At 39.8% G+C, this 25,931-nt stretch overlaps 1 protein-coding gene across 4 annotated transcripts in view; it reads right to left on the reverse strand.

The window, feature by feature from the left end:
- The window catches only part of SUPT3H (SPT3 homolog, SAGA and STAGA complex component), a 297,812-nt gene that overhangs the window by 133,859 nt on the left and 138,022 nt on the right, over positions 1-25,931 (reverse strand). For all 4 annotated transcript variants that reach the window (XM_080388553.1, XM_080388554.1, XM_080388552.1 and 1 more), the window contains exon 3: positions 2,600-2,684. In XM_080388553.1, the coding sequence (XP_080244679.1) occupies positions 2,600-2,684 (85 nt within the window). The remainder of the gene's footprint in view (positions 1-2,599; positions 2,685-25,931) is intronic.

The following is a 25,931-nucleotide window of genomic DNA, read 5'->3' on the forward strand; positions in this document are numbered from 1 at the left end:
AGCAATGTACATATAGTTCAACATACACAAAAAAATCCATCATAAAATATGATGCAGACTTTAAAAGGTCTTCTTTCAAGAATTTGACTTGTTAGTGCAGTCATCTGCTATAGCAGTCAGACCTCATGAAGTAGATAGTGGTTTGAAGCGCTGGCTGTATAAGTCTGTTCAAACCAGACCCTGATTTAATAGAGTAGAGGTCAATTTTGAAAATAGGAAGCTGGAACTATAAACCTGTGAGATATCAAAAGTCAACCAAAGGTAATCATGCTGGCAACTTTTTAATTCAGAAACTGAAACCTGGGCTTAATCAACAAGTACAAGCTCTTCTTACAAATGTCTGTTATGAAAGATGTATGCAATGTGCCAGCTTTATTGCAGGCATAAAGTAATTTCTACAGTTTAGCCTTATATATCTATTTATGGATGGCAATATGGACGTGAATTTTGAGAAGAAATCATTAAATCACATAACGAGAACCGTGTAGTCCATCAACATGAGTAATGTGACAAAATCCAGGTAGTACACAATAAATTTACATCTGCCCTCAGCTTCAATTATAAAAATAGCTTTTTTCTAGGACTGGATATATACCCTGATGAACACCTACATCTAAAGTGAAAATTTAATATAACTACGAGCAACAGCTCAATAAGGATGTGCAGTTATTAAGGATGACAAATGTGCAAAAATCCCTATCAGAAATCAGGAGCACATAAAAAGCTCCTGATTTAAGAGTTCCGGCATGTGAATGTCAGAGGTCAAAGCAATGAGCTATTAAAGATACTTTCACTTCCTCAGAAATAAAGTGCCGTCCTGGGCTCAGAGGGGAAAGGTTAGAAAAGCTGTTTATCTGCCTCTCCGTTCCCATTCTTCCTTCTGTCAGGAAATCATACATGCTTTTACACCCCACGCAGGGTTAACCCTGGGTCATGGTCATTCCCCAAGTAAGTGCCCAGCTTTGATTTAAGTGCAAAGACCACATGGCTGCAGGTCGCATTTTCTCAAAACGCACATTTTGATGTAAAGCTCCACTCAGCTGAGCCTTGGCAGGACATAGCAGCACAGACTCTTCACCACATTACTGTTAAAGGAAAAGCGAAGCCGCAGACATCAGTTTGCATAAATTAAGGGGGTCACTAATAAAAAGAAAATGTTATTTTGTAGTAGTTAGAATAAGAATTACAAATATATGCCCGGAGCAGTGTGTTTAACCAGTGGGAAACCCGTGGAGAGAGAAGAGATGTTGTCCCCTCCCCAGGAGCCACAGGGCACATTTGGGACAGACCAAGAGGAGCACAACAAGGAAAAAAGCCACAGCACAAAGATGCCAGGAGACTGCAGAGACACACCACCAGGCTTCAGAGGTACAAGCAGAAAGAAACTGCCCAGAGCTGGAAGTGACCCCAAAGCATTTGCTGTGATGCAGGAAGCCACCAAACAGCTGCTGGATTGAGTGCACAGCTGAAGGAAAGCACCTGTTTGCAGGCAAACAGTGGGTAGGGGGACACTGATTTATATTATATTTTTATAAAGCATATAATGTATATAAAATACAAATATTACATGTATAAATATATATACACACTATATATGTACACACACACACACACATATACATTTATAATATGCGGTCTGCCTCTTTTTGAATTTTCTCCGTTTACAAAAGTTTTTAATTCTAGTTAATGTAGTAACAGAACCTAGCTCAAAACTTAAACCCCCTTCTGATTGCTGAAAGGGCTCGTTATGGAGAAAAGATCTAGGAACTTGCAGCTCAACACTCTAGCTGATCGAGGGACTCATCATGCACAAATATTACTTATAATGTATATTAGCATTTTTCTTCTATATAATGTCCATACCCATATGTGTTGGCAATTTCATTTGAAGAATTACTATAACATGAAAAGAACATGTGTTATCCTTCCCAAGCTATGGGTGACACATAACAGTATGCCTTTCTGTACAACATGTCAGATGGTAGATTCATGCCATGGTGTCAAATAGCATTATTCACTTCTGAAGAGGTGTTGTTGAATTTTAATTAAAAACTACGGAGAAGTTCTAATTTAGAGCCGCTTCTGAACAATGAGATTCCAAACAGCCTCATTTACATAACACTTTCATTGGCTTTCACTAAGGAAAAACACTCAATATTTCTGCATTATTTTTGACAGAAATTACAACATCAAATAGTATGAATATTAGAACACAAATATTAAGCAAATAACGCATTAAGCACAAATACTAGAACATCAAAAAATTGGCAATGAAGTTTTCAGATGACTAGTCAGGTTTTTTTTCTTTTAAACAATTTGAAGTCGTTAACAAAAAAATACATCAGCTTTATTCCCAAGGCTAGGTGGGGTTGCAGGTATCACAGAAATATAGTGTATAACCATTAGCAAAGTGCACGCTCTCTATCTGCAAACCTAACCTACAATTACAAAAATGCAAATCTACAGATTACTGGCACCAGAAATTACCCTTATTTTCTGTTTCACTTGTTTCTAAAACCAGAACAATCTGTACTTAGTCAATTGATCATACAAATGTCATCTTTCAAAGTGAAGACTATTTTATCAGTTATGTTCTTACCAAATTTATCAGCTGAGTGTGGACGACGTCTTCCACCAGTATTGCAGTCTCATGGAGTGGCCTGCGAGCATCCCCTAAGGAAAACCTGAAAGAAAGAGGTTTATTGCAAGGTTGTGAAAATAAGTTAAAAAGAAACAATGAAGGTGGTCTCTAGAAAAATAAAAATAAAAAAAAATAATAATAACAACAAGCTTATATACACCTGTATGTACAGAAATGGATCACTCAGTATGGTGCAAGGAATACAAACCACAGTAATCCGATTAAAGGAACAAAAGAGCTGCCAGAATGTATACTAAAGCACATGGTTAGAAAAACTGAAAAACTGAAGAAACAGACGACAATCCAGTTTGCAGGAACTTTTGAACAAACAGTAAGCAAATGTGTAACGTGCACTACTAGGAGTAATTCTGTATTTGTGGCCCCCTTCGCTTACAAAATTACCAGATAACTATTTCAAAAGGTAGAATGCTGACAGGTATTTTATCCCAAATCTAAACACTAGTGTTAAGATATGGAAAGAACTACTATGAATTAAAGGTAAACATTTTTATACATGATAATATGAGGCTTTTAAAGTCTACACTGCACAATTAAATTACATTAGATCATAAAGAGATGGTAATTTTCATATAGCATAGTAAACAAAAGGCAAAATCACGCCCAACGGACATCATGAAATGAGAAATCATGATGATGGGCTTTTTGCAAGGTTTTATCTTCTCTAAGAAATACCAGAAGTTGCTCTCTACACCTACTATAACTGCTAGTCACTCAACTACAGCTGGGATTGCTCCTTTGATCTGGGATGGGCATCACCAGCCTATTAAAGGATACTGTAGGTGCTGCAGAAAATCTGAATGCTAGACCTTCACTTTGTAGCACCTCTGACCCATTGAAGAGCCTGAGCATTTCCCACATAATGACCCAAAAGCTCTATAAAACTGTTCATCTGAAATTAGGATGGTGGGCTTCAGCTTCAGAACCAGGCAGAGTACATGGGCAATTAATTTGATACATCTAAGCCAGGGGTCCTCAAACTACAGCCCGCAGGCCGGACACAGCCCCCCAGGGTCCTCAGTCTGGCCCCCGGTATTTACAGACACACACACCTCCCCCCCCGCCGGGGGTTGAGGGGGGAATCGAGCAGCCGCAGATGACTGCCTGCCACTTCATCTGCGTGCCGGCCCCCTGTTTAAAAAGCTTGAGGACCCCTGGTCTAAGACATCAAAGTAGGGTTGACAAGTAGTACTTGTTGGTAGCCGCACTCTTTCACAGAGGCTGTTGAAGACCTAGCGAAGACCTTTTAGTGTCCAGAATCATAGAATGGGTTGGGTTGGAAGGGACCTTAAAGACCATCTAGTTCCCACCCCACCCCACCACCCACGGGCAGGGCCCCCTCCCCCCAGCCCAGGCTGCCCCCAGCCCCGTCCAGCCTGGCCTTGAGCCCTGCCAGGGATGGGGCACCCACAGCTGCTCTGGGCAGCCTGGGCCAGCGCCTCGCCGCCCTCACAGGGAAGAATTTCTTAATTATCTCTAATCTGAATCAACACTCATCTAGTTGAATACCACTACCCCTACCACAACAGGCCTTACTAAAAGGTTTGTCTTTATCTTTCTTATAAGCCCCCTGTAATTATCGAAATGCTGCAATAAGGTCTCCTCGGAGCCTTCTCTTCTCCAGGCTGAAGAACTCCAGCTCACTCAGCCTGTCTTCATAGGAGAGGTGCTCCAGCTCTCTAGTCATCTTTGTGACCCTCCTCTGGACTTGCTCCAACAGGTCCACGTCCTTCTGATGTTGGGGACCTCAGAACTAATGCAGTGCTGCACCAGTGGATCTCATGAGAGTGGAATAGAGGGGAAGAGCCCCCTCCCTCAACCTGCTGGCCCACGCTGCTGGTGATGCAGCCCAGGATTCAGTCAGCTTTCCGAGCTGCAAGCACACATTGCTGGCTCACATCCAGTTTTTCATCCACCAGTACCTCCAAAACCTTCTCAACGGGGCTGCTCTCAATTCTTTCAGCCCCCCAGCCTGTGCTGATGCCAGGGGTTGCCCCAAGCCAGGTGCAGGACCCTGCACATGGCCTCGTTGAACCTCATGAGGTTCACACAGGCCCACTTCTCGAGGTTGTCTAGGTCCCTACAGGTGGCATCCTGTCCCTCAGGTGTGTCAACAAACAATTGTAGGTTGCAACCAAACTCCACCCCTAATCAGCACAGCTCAGTGAGTCTAGAGAGCTTAAGCCCTCCCTATGCCCTACCTTCATCTTGGTAGTTGAACTGCAGTCAACAGAAACTAAAAGGTCTCTCCATGTGGCTTCCCTTCATCACACAAAGTGCAAAAAGATGCTGTCTGCTTTAGCTGACTACTCTCTGTTTTTTGCTTCTGAAACCTACATTTTCAGTTCAACCTCACACAGCAGAAATGTAGTATTCAAGGCTTCTGGCTATGATTCCTGTATATATATGTGTGTATGTGTATATATATATACAAACACACACATACACCTCTGTGCTACACACAACTTTGAAACAATGTCTTCATGTATCAGCCATACAACCTATTCAAGAAAGGTGCTATAAATAAGTAACACTGGTTTTGCCTATTTACTCAGTCAATTGTGTAAGTGACAGAGGATTCAAGAACATCAAAATCCTTCACTTTCTCTTATCTAAGATCTTTCACTTATATATAAAAGACAGGCACCTTTTTTTCCACATTACAATGATCAGGAGCAAGAACTGGCTCAAGCATTCTCATAGTATATGTAAAATGTTGTCCTGCTTCTTATGTATGAAGGGCCAGAGAAACATTACTGTGATGGGATAAAGAAGTGCTAAGAGAGCTCTAGAATAATGGGTTAGTCCTCTTGCCACATCAGTTAATTCACATACCCATAGCTCTCCCTCTCTGACAGCAAACCCCCATGGTTTCCCAAGACAATGTCAAAAAAAAGTCAGCCAGAGTAACTGGTAACTTCAAGAAATTTTCTCAACTGACTTCCCACATCATGTACACGCAGTGCAAGGCTCATGAAGAGCTATGCTCTACAGTTGCTTGGACATCTGCAGCATCACAGGTTTTATGAAAGTTGAATCTCTCAACCCTAGTATCTGCTATTTGCACTCCAGCATCCCGAAACAGCCACAATATTTTTGAAATAAAATTATCCATCAATGGAAGTCTCATTATATCAAAGGCATTAAAGAAATCAAAGTCATTAACCATTCTAAAGGTTTACGACTGCTTTACTTTCAGTCCCACTATATCTGACTTCAGGCTATATTATTTTTAAAACTTAAAAGCTGTTCATTTTAAAACGGTCTCAATGGGGCCCAATGTGCACTGAAAATACCTTACCTTTACATAGGTATCAATATAAAAAACATGCCATTCCAGTCTTCCATCACTATAGTGAAAGACAACTTGCTATGCTTTCCAGAATTTCCTCGAGGCGTTTCTAAAAAAATGTTCTCTCCCCTTCTAAAGCTGAGTTTTTAAAACAAGAAAACTTGTACAGTAAAATATATTCATTGTAAATGAAACAGTACAGGCCAAAAATAACACTATTGATTCTTATAAAAATAGTGAAGTTTTATTTATAAGCCAGATTCAAATCACCATAGGTGACTGAATATATCAGTTACTTCTTTACAGAAGCATTCTTCTACCCTGCAATAAAACAAATCAGTATTTTATCTATAAACAACTGAAGAGTTATATAGTAGGGTTTATTTCTTTTATCTAATAATGAAATTATATCCAGTATTCTTCAAACGGCATTTGAAATTCTAACGATATTAAATTTCAGCTTGCTGCAAGTAAGAGCACAACAAGAACTACTCAGGCAACATCTGAGCATAACCCACTGTACTACACTAGTCATAGCATGAGGAAATTACACCCATATTTGTTTCCTATCATTTGTTTCTCTTGTTGAGACTATCAGCATCTTAAAGAGATGGTCATGGTTTATAATGTGCTGTACAACATCACTAAAATGAGCACAACTCAATTTTCTCTCTATTATGCAGGACTGCACATGTACATGAACTATAATGTCAGACACTTCCTCGGACTACAAGCGCAGCAAACAATGCAGATACTATTAAATATTTTACAAACTGCAAGCACCTGGATATTGTATAAGAAATACATATGAAAATGGTACTATTTATTATTATATTACACTGGAATGTAAAATAATATTAAGACCATCACAGATTCAAAAGTGCTCCTATAGGATAAAACTTAAATGTTTCTTTTTTATATATAAGTTAAGGTAACTATATAAATTAACAGGAAAATGTACTTTTTTCCCCTAATCACACAAGGTATAAAAAAACAAACAGAATTTAGTTATTATAACCATAATGCATTGTCCCTTCTTACATACTGGCCTTTTAATATTTAATTTTTTTTCTTTTTTTTTCTAAGACTGAAAATGGAAAATAAAACAGCTATGTAAGAGTGTAGGAAATGCCTGTTTGCCAGTATAATCATCTTGAACGTAAATTTCATTTCTTCACAGTTTTACTAAGCATTCCGCGTATACAAATGAAAGGTTTTTGGTTTTCTTTTCCAAAGACAAAGTGCAAGAACTAAACTCTGGTTTTGAGGCAGGATGCTGCCTCTGCACTGAGATGCTCTCCCTGTCTGTGTTTAGAAGCCTCTCTCACAACTATCTCATAACTCACAAGTAACTAACAGGTAACATTAGTTCCCTAAACGGCACAAGAAGCAGAAGAGATGCCACCAAGATAAAGCACATTCATCTGAGAAGAAACAGTTACCAAATCTTTTTGGTTCATTCTAATGCAAAAGGATATGTCAGAGTTGATGCTGAAACATGGACAGATGCAAAGTCAGCTGCACTGCTTGATTACATAGAAAATCAAGCTCCAGATCCACCTACTTTCCTCCTCCCTCCCTCACACTCTTTCTACCTTCAAAAGCTCTTTCTATCTCAGTTTGCCTTCACCATTTTCCCACGTAACTTCTGCCAGCTGCTTTCCCACACACAGAAAACTAGATACTGGCATGGTGGTTTCAGCAAAAAGTAAAAACCACCACACCTACCCACAGCCGCTTCCTTTCGCTGTGTGATGGACATGGTATTTTTCAGACACCCAAAAAAAAGTAAAGCTTCAATACCTGTTAATTGTATTCATATAACATTTGATATGCTCCTTGATTATTATAATAGTAACAAGCTTTTAGAATAACATACTTTAAGATACTAACCACAATGTTTTTTCAACCCCTTCTGCTACCAGTGGTAATAATTACAAATGCACAAGCGAATAAATACTAAACTAAGAGTCAGGGGGCTCAAATTTTTGCCAAGTAGCAGAATACGAGGTAGGTTAAGAACCAAAAGAAAACTGTAAAAAGTCAAAGGAAACCAACATTTGGTGCCCTTGCTTCTGGGAACTGAAACTGAACTTGGTACTTTAATATAACTTACGAATTTCATTTCACGTCTGCTTTGCTTTTAACTGTTCATTAGAGTCTTTTTAAAGAACCTTCCATTCACTAGAAGTATAAATAAGTCTTCCTACACAACATATAAAAATTCTGTTCAAAATAGGAAAGCTGTTTCCCCACAGGCAAATACTGAAGAGGCAATGTATCAAAACATTGTATTAGTAGCGCATCAAACCAGTAAAACAGGATGGAAGACTGTCCCGATAATAGAAGCGTCTACCCATTGGTCATGCCATACAATAACAAAGCCTTCTCGGAAGATCCAATTTCAAAGGTTTGTCTGTTTTAAGGAAACATTTTTACAACAGGGTGATCAACTTACCCAGATTTTCACAGGAGGATTAAAATAGTAGCATGGCGAAAGAAAAGACTGCTGCAGCTCTTTTATTGTTTACTTTTAGCTTCTATTTCTAATGTATTTAAGTTCCTGTAATGATGTTTCCAGGCTCATCGAAAGGGTAAATGTCCAAGCCACTAAATGCCTACATGAAGTATCATGGCATACTATGTGTAAACACAACGCGCATACTTGGCACGTGCTAAGGCACGACAGCTACTCATGGTGCAGGGATCTACACTGGTAAGAACCTCAAAATCTTCGGCAGTTACAGAAACAAAGCGCTTTGTTTGCTACATTTCTTGGGGTTTTAAATGCCTGAGAAAGGTATTGGGCCAGGCACAGTGCAGGCTTGCTTCAAAAAGCCTGATGCAGAGCTCTCCAGGTGGCCAGACCACCAGGAGAGTAGGCTGCGGAGACAGAAAGCTGCTGCAATCTCCCATCCTCCACCGCCTTGCAAAGCTGTCCTGGCCAGAAAGGAACTATAACCAGGGTGGCTGGGAGTGCACTAAGCTAGAATAAATAGTTTCCCTTACTGGGGCTTCTATTGAGTTCATACCGTAACAAAGCTGCCCCAACTCATGTAGAATTTACCACTTAGGCTAGATTCATCACATTTATTCAAAGAAAAGTATAAAAGCGGTGAGATAGACTGGTAGGAAATACTTTTTTTTCCCCTCCCTCTTTTCTAGAAATCCCTGTTTTCCTCTTCTGGTTCTGCATGCAAGGATTTGCAGCAACAGATATGGGACCTCCAGACTTGAGAGGTTTTTACACATCTGAAGGTCTCATACCGAGCAAGCAGATACTTACTCTGTCCTCAGCACAGAGGGATTTATTTGCTCCTGCCTGCAACTGGACTGGGACCGTGGGTCACAGGGGTCCACATGCCGCAGTGCCAGCAGCAGGAGAGATCTGAATGGGTGCACATGGTGTGGGGGGGAGTGTAGCCCACGAGTACAGGAGTTTTGGGATCCATGTATCAAAGCAGCCGTGAATCCGGGCTGGATACTGGAGAGACCAGACAGTCTGTGACTTGGCTACTGGAGGGACCAGGAGGTCCACACCAGCTGCTGGGGAGACCATGGGACCTGAGGCTAGTTCAAGAGACCTGCTCGCAGGTATCTCTGCATGTGAGGATTGAGGCTTTCCACTAGTGAATGACCGAGCTTGAGGCTACCAGATTCTATGGCTCCTAACTTAGGACATTAAGTGTCAGACTCAGACTAGGTGTGTCTGCGAAGGAGAGTATTTGCACATGGAGAAAAAACACACAAAAATATACTGAGAAGATTCAAAAGAATCTTAATTCTTTATATTCCTTTATATTTCCTTATGAGAAGGGGCTGAGGGAACTGGGGTTCTTTAGTCTGGAGAGGGGATGGCTCACTGGGGACCTTATCACTCTCTACAGCTGCCTGAGAGGGGGCTGTGGGTACATGGGGGGTCGGTCTCTTCTCCAGCATAGCAAGTGACAGCACAAGAGGAAAGGTCCTCAAATTGCACCAGGGGAGGTTTAGAGCACTGGAAGAGGCTGCCCAGGGAGGTGGTGGGATCACCATCCCTGGAGGTATTTAGAGAACAGATAGATGCGGTGCTTAGGGACACGGTTTAGTGGTGGACTTGGCAGTGCTGGGTTAAGGGTTGGAATTGAGCTTAAAGGTCTTTTCCAACTTAAATGATTCTGTGACTCTAAGAAATCAAAGGAGCTTGGAAGGTGTTCAGCCAACACATGATGGGAACCTAGAGACCAGACTTAACTCACATGCAGACAACTACCTGCTGACATTCAAACCTGCGTGTCTGTATCAGCAAGCTGATTCCCACCCTGCATTTTTATCTTAACCATATTCTGCTTGGTTGGTCAGATATAAGTGCTCACTGCATACACAACCAGCTAATTCACTGTTACAAATCTAAAACCAGGCAAGGATCCCATAAAAATCACAGAGGACAAATCAACTACTAGATATATTTGGACTGGATAATATCTGGGCTCACATCTCCTCAGTACTGTAAGAATACACAGTAAATTTCTTTTCTGTCAGCTGTTTGGCAGGAATGCATTTGGAATACGCATTATATTAATTCCCAGAGATGTTTCCATACTATATGGAAGTGTCTTCCTAATTAAATGAATTATAAGAGACGTGACAGCCAGGTGTTGACAAAGAAAATCAGTTTTACAATACCAAGCACCAGAACATCTAGAAATGTTCCAGCAATTCAAATACCAGAAGGACAAGCATTGCAAATCACTACCAAAAAAACCCAAACAAAAACCAAAACCCAAAAGACAACCCCCCCAAAAAACCCAAAAATCACAAAACAAAACCAAACAAAAAAAAATAAAACATGTAAAACATGTTGAAGTAACCCAGTTTGGTACCACAAGATGGTGTCTATGAAGAGAAGGACAAAAATATGGAGATCTGGTCCCTTAGATGACAGAAAACTGGGAGACTACTCATTTCTTTCTGACAAGCATGGGAACAAGTGTATCGTTGCAATAGATGTCCCAGAGAAAATATAGTCTCTAAAGCTAGCTCCTCTTTTTCCTTTTTCTTTTTTTTTTTTTTTTTTTTTTTTTTTTTTTTTTGTCATGGTTGTGGCTGAACAAATTAGGCAGTAGAGTCTGAAAAGAAAGATGACTAGTGCCAAACCAGAAAATTGATTAGACACACACAAGAGGATACATTGCACAGACAGTGGAAGAGGAAACAAAGAAAAAAATCCAGGAGGAAGAAATTGCCCAGTGCAGAAGGATGATTGCTATAGGGGTAAGAGCAGTAAACAACGAGGTCTCAAACTTTTTATTTTATGTTAAGGTACACTATATCAGAGAGAGATGACATGCCAGATTGTTGTTTTGTAGACACTGTTCCTTCCTAATACCGTCACTGAACTCAGTAAAGGGACATTAACTTAAAAATTAAATAATCTTGCTTTCTTGTTGCCTTAGCTTAATGAAAAAGGGAACAATTTAAGCACCGAGTTATGAACTAACCAGCATGTTCTGCCAGTGCTACCTGAAAAAGGCCTGGAATTTGTATTGCTATTTTTATGTTTATCTGTGCATCAAGTAACTTCCGCCAAAGCCCATTTAAAAAGAAAATGCAATCTTAATCCCAATCAGAGTGCATAGTTAATATACTTATCTGCTTGGATTAATGACACCAAGTGTACATAGGTTTCAAACGTCCACTGAACATAGCTCTCTACCAGGATTTAGCACGAGAGATATAGCGAAACTGCAATTTGTACCTCTGCTAGCTTTTTCTTTAAAGTTTTTTTTTTTAAAAAAAATGTTTGTTGCAATACGAACAAGCATTCAAAACCTACAGCAATTTTAATACATAAATTACAAAAATTGGGGTTATTTTCCAAATTTTTTCTGCCAAGACCTTCAGTGGCTAAACCTGAAAGAAAATACCTGCACATTTTGCAAGAAGCAATTCTTGGAGATTCAGATTGTCTCGTGCTGTTTGGTACCTTAGTAATCACCCGACAGCGGTTTTAAAAAGTTTGTGGGGCAGCTTCTAAATAACCTGCACTGTGCACCCCCACAGCTCCAGGGCTCCTTAACTCCAACTGCTGTGCACAGGTGACAGCCCCACCGAGCAGATCATCCGCCCCGGGCAAGACCGTGGCAAACAGCACTGCATTACTGAGAGGCGTTTGGGAGAATTAGCCCAAGCAGTCGTTTGGTCTATCAGGAGAAAGGGATCAAATGGGAGAGTGCGTGTCTCCATGACTTTTGACTTGGGAGTGTTTACCACCATCCTAACCTAATCCTAACTCAGTGCCGAGGGGAGTTGTCCTAAACGTGATGAGTTGAACCCAGAAATGCTGATTTACACGATATCGCAGACTTCAGCTTGTGCAGTCCGTACGCTCTATGATCAAGCAAAGTCTACACTAACATCAGCAAACACAGCTTCTCCCTAGTACAGGGGTGGTGTAAACTTAAAAGGAGGTTGCGCTAAGCCCATTACATAAAAGTACTAACAAATTTAAGTGCCAAATTACGTCAAGACAAAGCGTACATGCTTTTTTTTACATCCTCACAGAAGGAACAGCTGAAAAAGTAGACTGGATATTTTGACAATCCGGTTTACTCCAGGATGGCACTCTTCCTGGTGCTACCTTAAAAGCCGAAAGGACAAATAACGAGATCCCCTATTCTGAGCTGCACTGAGCTACTCCCTGTTACTCTGAACACTTCAGGACAAAACCATGCTATCGTAAAACCCGAGAAACAAGCAGAATAGCCTCATTCTCCAATACAAAGACCCAAGAGCCAACTAGGAATCATGCAGTCTTTTAAAATGAACCTATCTAATCTATATGGTTAGTCTTATGTCCCCAATTAATGAAGAATGCAAAGGGTCCACAATTCCCAAATTCAAGTAGTCCTCTTCAGAGGACAGGAGAAACCTTAAGGCATATGTTTATCTACATACATTACATGTGAACTGTAGGACCTGGGAGTGCTCCCCAGTGCCCAAATCTGGGTCCTTCCTCCTGTCCATTATAAACTTTATGGATTTGTTCTAAAAAACTACTGCAGAGTTTTACATTATTAAGCTCGCTAAGATATGGCTCAGAACAGTACGTACAAAAGCTTCCATTTCCTATAGTTGACTAAGACACATGGATGCACACAGAAGTGTCTGTATTTCAAGCACTACATTCAGTGCCTTAATTCTGGTCAAAATCCTGCATTTTTAACACCTTTGCCACTGAATGAAAATGGTCCCAGCTGCCACTGCTGCATGTATTTAAACAACCATCACTGACACAAGACTAGAACTTGCTTGTACATACACATGTGCACAGACTAGGTAATTTGTATATCAAAGTAGATATAAAGGTAGGTATATAGAGAACTGGCTATATAATATCCAGCTAACTGGTTAACAGTTATGTTATTTTGCATATGAAGTTGAGTTGATCAATAATGACTTCAAACTGTCTTCCAGCATTGCTTTCTCTACCAGCTCATTACTGTATGTCTGTCCCATCACCCCCGGGTAGTACTCCGGTACTTCTATAATGCTTGAAAGTGTTATCGACACCTTTCTCTAACTCCTGAAGGGAGACCACGCTTTTTCCTTTTATTAGACTTACACTCTGGTAGACAATTAGTCACATTTTCTTGTCTAATAACTGAGGAATGTATCTCACTACCCTGATGATGTGAACAGCAGTAACTCCCTGCTCTCCTACTTCTACAAAGTCAAGAAAAGCTATAGGAAGTTACTAAAATTAATTACCATCTACTTATTCAGCAAGTGAAGACATCCTATTCACTTCTTAAAATTTTAACTCTAAGAATTTGATTACTAAATTATTTAATCTTTACTAAAAGGAACTCAGTTTAATGAAAAAGCTTTTTCCAAAATGTGTATGGTAGTGAGAACAGCAAGCACAGGAAGAAACTGAAATATCAGCTACAAAACAGGTATTTTTCAGTATAAAATTAAGCCATGATGATGTCTGCAGAAATCGGAAAAGCGTAAACAAAAAGAACAGAAACAGTACCAAATCCCACTTAATTATTCAAAAGTGCATAGTGACAAGTAATGGGATAAAATTTAGAAAAGGAACATTTAGAGCAAACTAGAAGGAAAACATCTGAAAACAAGAGCTAAAACCCTCTGTAACCATCTCAGAAAGAACAGAAGTTTCATCACTGGAAACACTGAAAACTCAAGCTTAACCAAGAACTGGAAGGTCTTCTGATGTTAAACAAGTACACAAAAAGAAATCTGGACTATGTGACTTCAAATACTTTAAAATTAGATATGACCACATTCTAAAGCAGTATGTAACCTGGAACTAACCAATGGTTATTTGAACTCTGTATCGAGTCTGAAATAAAGCTGCACTGATGCTTACAACTAATAAAATTCTAAAACCAGGAAAAGATGCCATAATGAAGAATTATTTTGAGCTTATTAAAAAGATATTAATGCTTACTTAATAGTTTTCACTACAGATACCTCTCAGTTACTATGGTGGAAAGCAACATCCAAAGGCATCAGCCAAGTTCATTGCTCCACTGAGGTAAGATCTAAACAAGATAAAACATTTGTAAGAGCAATTTTGTCTACTTGAAAATGGAAGTAGCTTGTTTACATCATGAGTTTTTAAATGGTAAGGTCTGCCAGACAACAGGATTAACTATGTGTAACATCTCACCAATGAAAAGTCCAGTTCTTCTCACAAAAAGACAAACCCTGTCCTCAGTGGCACCACCATAAATCAAGAATAACATAAAATCCGCAGGGAATGGATTTCAGAGATGTCAAAGTCTCCCAACTCCATGCGAGGTCACTCTATCTTGACCCAAAGGGTTTCGTTTAAGCATGAACCTTCTGAATCACGTTCTTAAGCTGATCTTGAACGTTTAAATGACTTGTGGAAACAAAAAAATATCCTAAATTTTCCCTTTAGAAAGGGCGACTTTTGTTAATACTTCTTTGAGTATACTATAATATATGCAGTACAAATTTTATATCACTTTTTGCCCTAATAAATTCATATTCATACCTGGAAAATTACTATCTTGCAGGACAGATGGAAAAAAAGGGAAAAAAAGCAGATACCACTATACCACTGCTACTCCATGAATCACAGAGCAGGTGAGGTTGGAAGGGACATGTGGAGATAGCTAGTCCAATTCCTCTGCTCAGATAAGTTTCCTCAGGGCTGAGTTCAGTTGGGTTTTGGGCATCCCCAAGGATCAACACTCCACAACCTCTCTGCACAGCCTGCTCCACACGTTTGACCACCCTCACAGTAAAAAAGTTTTCTCTCTACGTTTAAATGGAATATCCTGTATTTCAGTCTGTGCTCAGTGCCTCTCGCCCTGTCACCGACCACCACTGAACAAAGGCTGGTTCTGTCTTCTTTGTTCCATCCCATCAGTTATGTATAGACATTGATAAGATCTCCCTGAGCCTTCTCTTCTCCAGGCTCAACTGTCCCAGCTCTCTCAAGCCTCTCCTTGTATGAGAGATGCTCCAGTCCCTTAATCATCTTAGTGGTTTGCCCCAGTACGTGCACATCTCTCTTGTACTGGGGAGTCCAGAGATGGAGCCAGCAATCCAGATGGGTCTAACCACAGCTAAGCAGAGGGAAAGGAACACATCCCTCACCCTCTGACAACAGCCTGCCTAATGTACCCCAGGATGCTCCACAAGAGCATGTTGCTGGCACACATGCAACTTGGTGTCCATCAGGACTCCCCATTGCATTCTCTGCAAAGCTACTTTCCAGATGGTCAGCCTCCAGCCTGTTCTGGTGGCTGGGGTTATTCTTCCTCAGGGACACAACTTGGGATTTCCCTTTGCTGAACTTCATAAGGTTCCTCTTGGCCCATTTCTCCAGCCTGTTAAGGTCCCTCTGAACAGCAGCACACCCATCTGGTCGATCAGCCAGTCCTTCCAGTTTTATATCATCAACAAACTTGCTGTGGGTGCACAGTGTTCCATCATCTAGGTCCCTAATGAAGGCATTACACAGTAATGACCTGGGGACCAACCCTTGAAGTACACCACCAATAACTGGCCTCCAGATAGACCTTATGCTGCTGATATCAACCCTCTGAACCCAGCCCATCAGAGTTTCCAGTCTTCTCGCTGTCCCTCCATTTATCTACTTCATCAGCTTCTATATGAGGACATTACAGGACAGAGTGTCAAAAGCCTTGCTGAAGTCAAGGTAAACAGCATTCACTGCTCTTCCCCCATACATGGCACTGGTTCTTTCATCACAGAAGGCTATCAGGTTGTTCATGTATGATTTCCCCTTCATAAATCCATGCTGACAACTCCAGATCACCTTCTGATTCTTACCAAGCTCAGAAATGGTTTCTAGGATGATTCTGCCCAGGGATCCAGGTGAGGATGACTGGTTTGTCATTTCCCCAAATCCTCCTTGTCCTTTTTGGAGACAGATATGGCATTTGCTTTCTTTCACTCCTCTGGTAGAAGCTTCCCACAGTTGCCATGAGTTCTCTTCATGAGGAACATCGTACATAAAATCAAAGCAGAATACTGTGTATTATGTGATTGGAAGAATAAATATGTAAATTAAAGTCTCATTTCAAGCAGAAAGTGTTGTAAGATGATCCATACTTAAAACTGCTGTGACTACAGTTAAGACGTGAAAAATGGATTCATGCATATGAAAAACACAACTTAGAAAATGCATTTAAGCAAACTGTTTTCAAAATATTTTTCCTCTCGCCTGGTCTATTACCTCATGAACTGTCAATATGCAAAATGTTGTCAATTTTGATGCAAGATGCTATACAGGTCTACTTCCAACAAACTATTTACAGGTACATATCTTTCAGGGTGAATATGTCTAAATTCCATCAAAACCTAATTTTCTCAGTTTTGCTGAAAGCTCTGCAGAATAATCTTTCTGCATATGGTTTCACTGAACTAACTTGGTTACTCTTTGTAAACTGTTGTAAATGCAATACCCATTTGCTGAGAATAAGTGTGATTTTGTAACCTAAGTACAAGCTAGAATATGGGCAGCTATGTTATACAGGTACTTTTAAAAGTCCTGCTTATTAATGAAAAACAGTAGAATTCACCCTGGTGGGTTTGGGGCTCCTTTTTTTTGTCTTACACTATAGTAAACACTTTCTAACTGCTGAAAATCAGCAGATTTATCCCAACACAAAGCTGTGGCAAGAACCCTTTTCAGTACCATTGTATACTAATCAGAATACACCAAACTAACAGTTAAGTGCCTTAAACATAAATTAATTTTACAAATCCTTATGACTGGCAAAGGAAAAAGATATAATTTATTCCAGTTGTATAGCATAATATGTTCCATTTGCTCATTCACAAAGGGGTTCAGTTTTTCAGGAAATAAATGAGACAACTCTCTTTCTAGACTAGGCAGACTGGACTATGATCAGTCATTTCTGTTCTAGGAAAAGTTCATCTCAACAATATACCCAAACACAAATGGAATTTAACAAAGCCAAAAGAGATGAATTTTCAGTCTGCTCTCATGAGGACAGGGCGAAAAAGTGATGAGGAGAGCGAGAAGTCAAAACATCATTTGACTGTATACATACATTATAAGTGTTAACCGAATGTGGAAATCCCTAGGTATTTTAAATCTAGATTAAACCCACAAGACAATTTAAACTAATCCACAAGATACAAAATATAAACAAGGATGAATGCTTTATGCTAATTTTTAAGTAAATAATATTATTGTTTTTACATTCCCCAAAACATCAAGAACATTTTTCATTGTTTTAAAAATTCACATCACAACTTCACGAATGAGATCTTTGGGTGTTACATGATAGTAATTATAGCCAATTCTCAAAGAACGCACTTCCTTATTAGATGTTAACATGCTTTATAACATCAGTTTTTTTACTTTACTACCCTTCCTGAAGTCAGTGCCTGGCGAAGGGAAGCAACACATCCACAGGTGGTCTGTGGCAGAAAGAGCAACAGTTACCACCCTATGCCTCCCACGGCTGGGTGGTAACGAGTGCTCTACTAACAAATCAGGCTTTGCAAATTAGTTTTATTTTAATGGTAAATGATAAAATTAGGTTTGGTTTTAAAAGTAAACCAAAATGATATGAAAAGTCCACCTATGCATTTATTCTCATTATTCATCATCACAGTATGTGTCAGATAGATGCTACAGTACTCACTGTAATAATGGGGAGAAACATGAAGAGGTGTCAAAAAACATCTCAAAAATATCAAAATATTTGAGATCAAAAGAGTGTTAAAAATGTCAGCATTTCTCACAAACACTGTAAAAACTAACTATGAAATTAATATATGCAGTCATTCTAGGCGGGGGGCGGGGGGATGTAGCTATTATACACACTAAACAAAACTGCTGTAAAATACTTACCTGGACTTTTGGATCATCAGTGGTCCACAGATCATAGCTTGGAAATCAGTGCTCTAAATTACAGTTAATGATGTAGGGGCATGGCAGTTCATGCCTTCTACAACTCATGAAGCACCACAAGCTCCTAATTACCAAAAAATCACACCTACTCTAAACTGTTACAGTAGTTACTCCATGTTATCACTGAAGCTGTGAGTGAAAAATAGAAGCAGAAATTATTTTCCCACCAGGCACAGATAAAATATATCCAACTAAGAAGAAAAGATGCACAACAATTAAAATATAGACTAATTCTTTTCAATAGCTGGTTTAAATTTAGGTTTGACTTCAAAAGACACCAAGCATACCAATACTCTCATTTTTTCTGAAAGTAAAATTCTGCTGTAAGACACATCAGTTTCACTGAAAATTACATACTTTGTGTCTTTTAAATGCTTAAAAAATGTATTTTATTTCAGAAATCAAACTATGCAACCTTCTCCCCAGAGTAAGAAACTGGAAGTTGTCTGATAAAATCTTTTCTGGAAACTCAGTGCAATTTCATATCAATGGTGTGTTCTTTTTCCTGCTTTCAAATGGATTACTTAAATGTTTTAAAATGTTATAACCCACAATAATCTGTTCCAGGCACCAATGAAAAGGAAGAAAAAAATTACAGAAGTCAAGATGTCGCCTGGAAGCACTTTATGGCAAACATTATAAAGATAACACAGAGCAGAGAAGCTCTGGTTCAATCCATTATAAATACCCCATTCTTCTTAAAATCACAAAAATGTATTTATAGTAAAGAACTCTTACAGGCTTTTTCCTCAGAAGACTTCATTTAAGTACAATTTGGCAGAATTTTTGGAAGAAGAAAAGAAGAGTTTTACAAAATATTGATGTTTTACAGTCACCCTAGTCTTGACCTACTTGCTACAAAAGCAAAAGCAAGGACTTTGGAAGATGACCACATCTGTGTCTACTAATTACAGTTTAGATCTTAATTTTGTCCAAAATGTTCTCTCAAACAGTTATACTGAGCACAGACACTAAATCATCACTTAGACAATTAATGCCTCATTAAAAACACAGTTATTTTTCTTGTTTTATTACTGACAAAATATATTCTTTAATGAAGTATATGGGATAAAGAAAAAAAGAAAAACCCAAACTAAAAACCAAAGGATGAAAATACTGGCAAAAGATATTCCTGTATACACAACCTATAGATCAAACCTCTATTTTCCTATATGTCCAAATGACAATATAGACAGTTACTCCCTCTTCTTCCACACCTCAGGTCCCTCCCGAGACTTAAGGATAGGGATTTACACAGAAGCAACAGGCTACGTTAAACCTCTTGTGCACTAAAATTATTAAATAATCACTTTGAGCACAAAGACGATCAAAAGGAAATAAGAGGCAGTTTTCTTAGATTTTTCAAACTGGTTTTTTTTGGGGGTTTTTGTGGGTTTTGGTTTTTTTTTGGGGGGGGGGGTTGTTTGGTTTTTTTGGTTGTTGTTTTGGGTTTGTTTTGTTGGGGTTTTTTTTCCCAAGGAAAAGTGGCTCGGTGGAAAGTAGGAAACTGAAAATTTGAATATTTGGACTTCAGAAAGATTTTCTCATAAGCAAATTAAGGTTGAAGCATAAGAGCTTAAAAAACTTTAATCAAAAACTTAGTTTTCAAAAACATGGAAAATTATTTAGTTTACAAAGGAAAGTAGCAAAATTACAAGCACCAAATAGGCACTGACTGCTTAATAATGATATAGTATATGAGTCAAGGATAAAAGACAAAAAAAGAGGGACAAGTGTCACTCTCATAGAGCTCAATTGAACATCAGATGAAAGAAATGCAAAGTTAATTATTTCAATTTATTGATGGTAGTTCAAAAGGGGTTCATGTAAAGGACCACTTGGCATCCATTCAACTTTGCCTTTAAAAAAAAAAATAATATGTTTTCTGACCTTCCTCGGTAAAAAAAAAAAATAGACAAACATGAACTGTGCTCATTCAGGCCAAATGTGCATGACTTCCTATTTACCGACAAGCGTTTAGATTTGAATAATTGACAATTCTGAGATAATTTACTATAAAATTATAGTTAGATTGAATTGATATCTTAATACAAAATTATAATTTCAATGTACAAATTTCAGAGTGCTCAAATAGGGGTAAAACCAGTAATCAAATAAAAACATTTTAAAAGGCTTGGGTTGTTTTATATACAGTCCACCCAGCATTATGCCAGTACATGAGTTAACAAATAAAATCATTACCACGGATACTGTACTTTGCTTTCTTATCTGTATCTGCAGGACATAATATGAAATTACACCAAGTAACACCCTAATTCCCTTACTTTTTAAAACAGATAAGCTAGGCAAAATAAAAAAGCATACCAGTCCATAAGTCATTACATTGAACACCTCCAACTACTTAGAACACATTTCTATGATTGCAGAAGACAAGATTCTTGAAATTAGGCACACATGCAGCATCCTAACCGATACCGACAGATGCTCAGTGGCAAGCAATTTTTAAAGAGAACCAAGTTTCCAAAATAAGAATTATGCCTATAGACAAAAGTCAGGAATTGCCGTGCTTGAGGGAACGGTATTCAGCCTCTCGTCTTTCCCTTACTCTTCCTCCTTAGAAGCCAAGGAAGCAATGATTGGTTGGACATAGGGAAAGACCAAATTCTCCCAGAAAAGCTGTGGTTTCACTGAATCACACTCTACAGAGTCAAAAGCAAATGCAATTTTTGGTATCAGAATGATCTGTTATAGGAGAGTAATTAATGTCTCCCTTCATGCTGCAGTTACTGAACACGTCTTCTTTCCTTCCTTTCAGTTTTGGAGCCGGAGAAGAGAGAGCAAGAGCTGTGCTTCACAGTACACTGGTGCCACAGAGGGGGCAGCCACAAAATGCTGAGGTATTCTCTTGGTTGGTTTTTTTTTGTTGTTGTTTTGTTTGTTTTTTTAAAACACCCTGACTGTGCTTCTATATCCAGGCACAGTCGTCACTTCTTAAAGCTCCAGCTTGGCATCACTCAACACACAAGCAATGATGCTCGTGGCTGAGATTTGTGTGGTCTATGGTAAGCTCTGCTTCCTCGAAAATGTGTGGCATCATACAGAGTTTATTTAGAAACTAAGCCTCTGGGGCACACTATGTAAGTTTATTGTTTATCGTTTGCTGGGTAAGTCTTCTGAGGTCAAGGTAAAAAGCAGAAGGTGATATTTGATGTAAATGTTCCAAAGCACGTTATGTGGTTGCATGGTTGCAGTGGCCCCCGGAGCACTTTGCTGGTGGTCCGTGGAGATCTGGCTGGTGGAAGGTGCTGGCTTTCCCTGTTTCCAGCTGCTATATCATATTTAATGTATTTTTAGCTTCACTTAATATTTTCCTAATATTCCTTTTCCATGTAAGCAATTAGTGTGGTTACCAGGGATGGCAATAGAAGTGATATTCAGCAGCCAGTGGGAGAAGAGGTGGTCTTTACAGCTGAGTATGGGAGAAGATGCACAAGACACCCTCCTTATTAAGAGGTGGGTGGGAACCCACCTGAGAGCCATGGTCTTAATACCACTGTGTCTCCATTCCCTGAAATGAACAATTTAAATCTATTTCTCCCAAAATTCTGCAGACACATTCATTATTATCAATGAGGATGAAGGAACAAACAAACAAGTTGCAGGGTTTTTTTGCTATGCATATGCATATACTTTGCTATGAAGTAAAAGCAGGAAGAAAAAAAACACATGAAGTCATATTCACTTTCCTGATTAAGCTCTCAAAAAAGACATAGACAAGCTACAAATGGGATCAAAAAATACGTGAAATTGCTGGCCTTGATTTTTGTAGGTTTATATATTTTTTAAAAATCCTAGGCTTTATACGCAACTGGAGATTACTAGGTACAGCAGAAACGTCTGAAGCTAACTCACCAACCTGAAAAGTAGAAAAAAGTCTTCCAAAAAATACTTTGGCCACAACCCACTAACTAGAATTGTGCTATTTTAACATTTATTTTTGAAAAAAATTTAAAACTTTCTATGATTCAAATAAATTTCCCACATAGCCTCTACTGCCTTAATATTTGCTTTACTTTCATCTTGCTTTTGACTGATCAGAAGAGACTCATCAAATCAACTGGAGACAACTTAAAAAGTATTGTATAAAAATATTAAATGGGGAACATTTGCTGAACAAAGAAAAGCCTCTTTTTATACTGTTTTTATTTTCATTCTTATTTAATCATCCATGAAACTAGCAGACTCCAATCTGCTAGTGAAAGTACAGCTGAGAGAAGTCAGTCCCTAACCGCGCAAGCATGCTTTATACTACCTTTAAGGAGAAATACACTGGATATTAGAGAAGATAAAAATGAAAGTATTCAGCTTCTGAATTCTGCTAACTATTCTAACAACAATGCTTATATACGAGTTACTCTTATTTAGGAAAACAGTCGCTGGAGACGGGGATTTATTTATTAAATAAATGCAGAAAAAAAAAAAAAAAGTCAGGCTCCTAATGTCTCCCTCCTCCTCCAGATGAGAGAGGTAATTTTTACAATTCTCAAGAGCTTTTGCCTGATGCCTAGAAAACACCAAATCCCTTATTGGCTCTAGCCGTTCATAAGATTTCAGCACAGAAGTCTCACTGAATCACTTTGCAAGACTTTGCAACTGAGAGCCTTCCTAAACCTTGGCTTAAGAAGGATTTAAGGAGGATAAATTTGTTCATCAATGGCTGACAGGGTAAAACACAAAATTGCACGAAGCTGGATCGAAAAAATCACTTCCATGTATGAGGGTTTTCCTCCCTTTTCTTCCCCAGAAGCTTAATCATCATCTAATGGTTACTGATCCTCCATCACTATGACAGGGAGCAGCATATAATATTTAATTTAAAAAAAATATTAATAAGGTGGGTGGGGTCTTTTTCTTTGTTTGGTTGGGGTTTTGGTTTTCTTTTAATGAAATGAAAATAACCCCAATTGACTCATATATCCTAACTGGTAGGAACGTTCTCTGGCAGCTGTCCGAACAGTTACAGAAAAGTAGGGAGTATAAATATGTTTTTGGAACTACACAAACATTTTCCTCTCTTTTCCCCCGCCGCCTCTCTTTTCCCACAAAGGCATTTTCTACAAAGGTAGGTATGGTAATAACACTAGTTTTAAAACCCCAGTCCATCAAGATAGAAGGAAATACAAACTGCAGGGTAAGTTGTTTTCAGTGACATACCGTGCAATCATGAGCCTGCTTTGTATGTTCAGGAAATTCTCATGAGTTCTCTTAATGAAAAAAAAAAAAAAAAATCACTAAAAAAAGATTTGCTGTAAATATCTCGCAAGCCATGACAAAGTACCTTATAAAATATAACTATTCATAAACAGTCTAGCCTCTGGAATTAAAACACTGACACTTTCTATTAAAAGGTGCTTAGTCACAGTTCACTAAGTATTTACAACGAATCATTTATTCTCTAATTTCATTGACTTTACTGTCGTTAGCAAAAGTCAAGAAAACTTCCTGCATGTGTGTGAATGGTTTGTGTATGTAAACCGCAGCTCGCAAAGTCAATTTTATGGAGGCAGAAAGATTTTCACATTATACAAGTAGGTCCTCCTCTCCTGTAGAAAACTATTTGCTTAAACTTCAGTTGGATGCAAGTATTCAAATGGATTGGAATCAGAAGGTGCAAGAGTAAATGGATGTCATACCTTAGAGGGCAAAAAGGAAAACAGAAAGACACAGTTCCCCAAGTTCCCCATCTTCTCATCTCTGTCTGTAAATTTTGCAGACAAATCATGGCATCTTTTTTCAGTCTGTCTCTCTAAACTTGGCCAAGAAAACTGAAGCTCAAGCAAGAGGAGGGTGAATGAAAAGTGCATTGTGCAACATTAAAGAACTCATGTTAGCAGGAAGAAGTGTCAAGATTTGAGCTATTGGTATTGCTAGACATTTCACCAAATGAAAACAAGTTATTCTGCTTGTTTTGGGGTGGGGAGGGAATGGGGGCTTTGGGGTTTCTCTTTTAAGAATCTGATTGAGATGCTGTCCAAGCTAGAGGAGCTCAAATGGCTTTTTAGGGAAATGAGGTACTGCTTAAAATAAACAGGTCTCTGCCAAAAAAATGTGGGCTTTAACACTATCAGAAAACAGCCTCCCACACTCTACACCGACAACAACGTAATTCTTCTATGGGCTTGTCAAAGACAATACTATGAAGTGCTGTAGTTTTATGACACACAAACATCTTTCCAGTGAGGCCTACACTGAGATCATGTAATGGATTTATATGAATACCTATATCTGAATGCAGCCTTCACATGGAGGAGTGTTTTCTCTCAAGCTTCTCCATGGTTTGGTATTATCAATATGTAAGGTACTAGCAAAGTTATTGCTATCCTCTTGTTGGCATCATTTAAAACCATAGAATTGTTTAGGTTGGAAAAGGCCTGTAAGATCGAGTCCAACCATTAACCCAGCACTGCCAAGTCCAGCACTAAACAAGGTCCCCATGTGCCACATCTATGTGCCTTTTAAATACCTCCAGGGATGGTGATCCCACCACTTCCTTGGGCAGCCTGTACCAATGCTTGACCACCCTTTCACTGAAGACATTTGTTCTAATACCCAATCTAAACCTCCCCTGGCACAACTTGAGGACGTTTCCTCTTGTGCTGTCACTTGTTACCTTAGGAGAACAGACCAACCCCCCACCTCACTACCATCTCCTCTCAGGCAGCTGTAGAGAGCGATCAGGTCCCCCCTGAGCCTCCTCTTCCCCAGGCTGAACCCCCTCAGGTCCCTCAGCCGCTCCTCATCAGCCCTGTGCCCCAGCCCCTGCCCCAGCCCCCTGCCCAGCTCTGGACACGCTCCAGCCCCTCCACGTCCCCCTGCAGTGAGGGGCCCAAAGCTGAACACAGGGGTCCAGGGGCGGCCTCACCGGTGCCCAGCGCAGGGGGACGGGCACTGCCCTGCTCCTGATGGCCACACTCTTTCGCATACCAGCCAGGATGCTGATGGCCACCTGGGCCACCTGGGCACACAGCTGGCTCATGCCCAGCCGGCTGCTGACCAGCACCCCCAGGCCCTTTCCCACCAGGCACCTTCCCAGCCCCCTGCCCCCAGCCTGTAGCGCTGCCTGGGGTTGCTGTGACCCAGGGGCAGGACCCGGCACTGAGCCTGGTCGAACCTCGTGCAATTGGCCTTGGCCCATGGGTCCAGCCTGCCCAGATCCCCCTGCAGAGCCTCCTGCCCTACAGTGAGTCAACACTCCCCAACAACTTGGTGCCATCTGCAACCTGACTGAGGGTGCACTCAATCCCCTTGTCCAGATCGTCAAAGATATTAAACAGAACTGGCCCCAGCACTGCGCCCTGGGGAACACCGCCTGTGACCGGTCACCAGCTGGATGTAACTCCATCCACCACCTCTCTTTGGGCTTGGCCATCCAGCCAGTTTTTTACCCAGCATAGAATGCACCTGTCCAAGCCACGAGCAGCCAGCCTCTCCAGGACAATGCTGTGGGACACAGTGTCAAAGGCTTTACTAAGGTCCAAGACACAGTCTTTCCCTCGTCCACTAGGCAG

Source organism: Falco punctatus (assembly GCF_963210335.1).
Source record: "Falco punctatus genome assembly, chromosome: 5".
Classification (NCBI taxonomy): Eukaryota; Metazoa; Chordata; class Aves; order Falconiformes; family Falconidae; genus Falco; species Falco punctatus.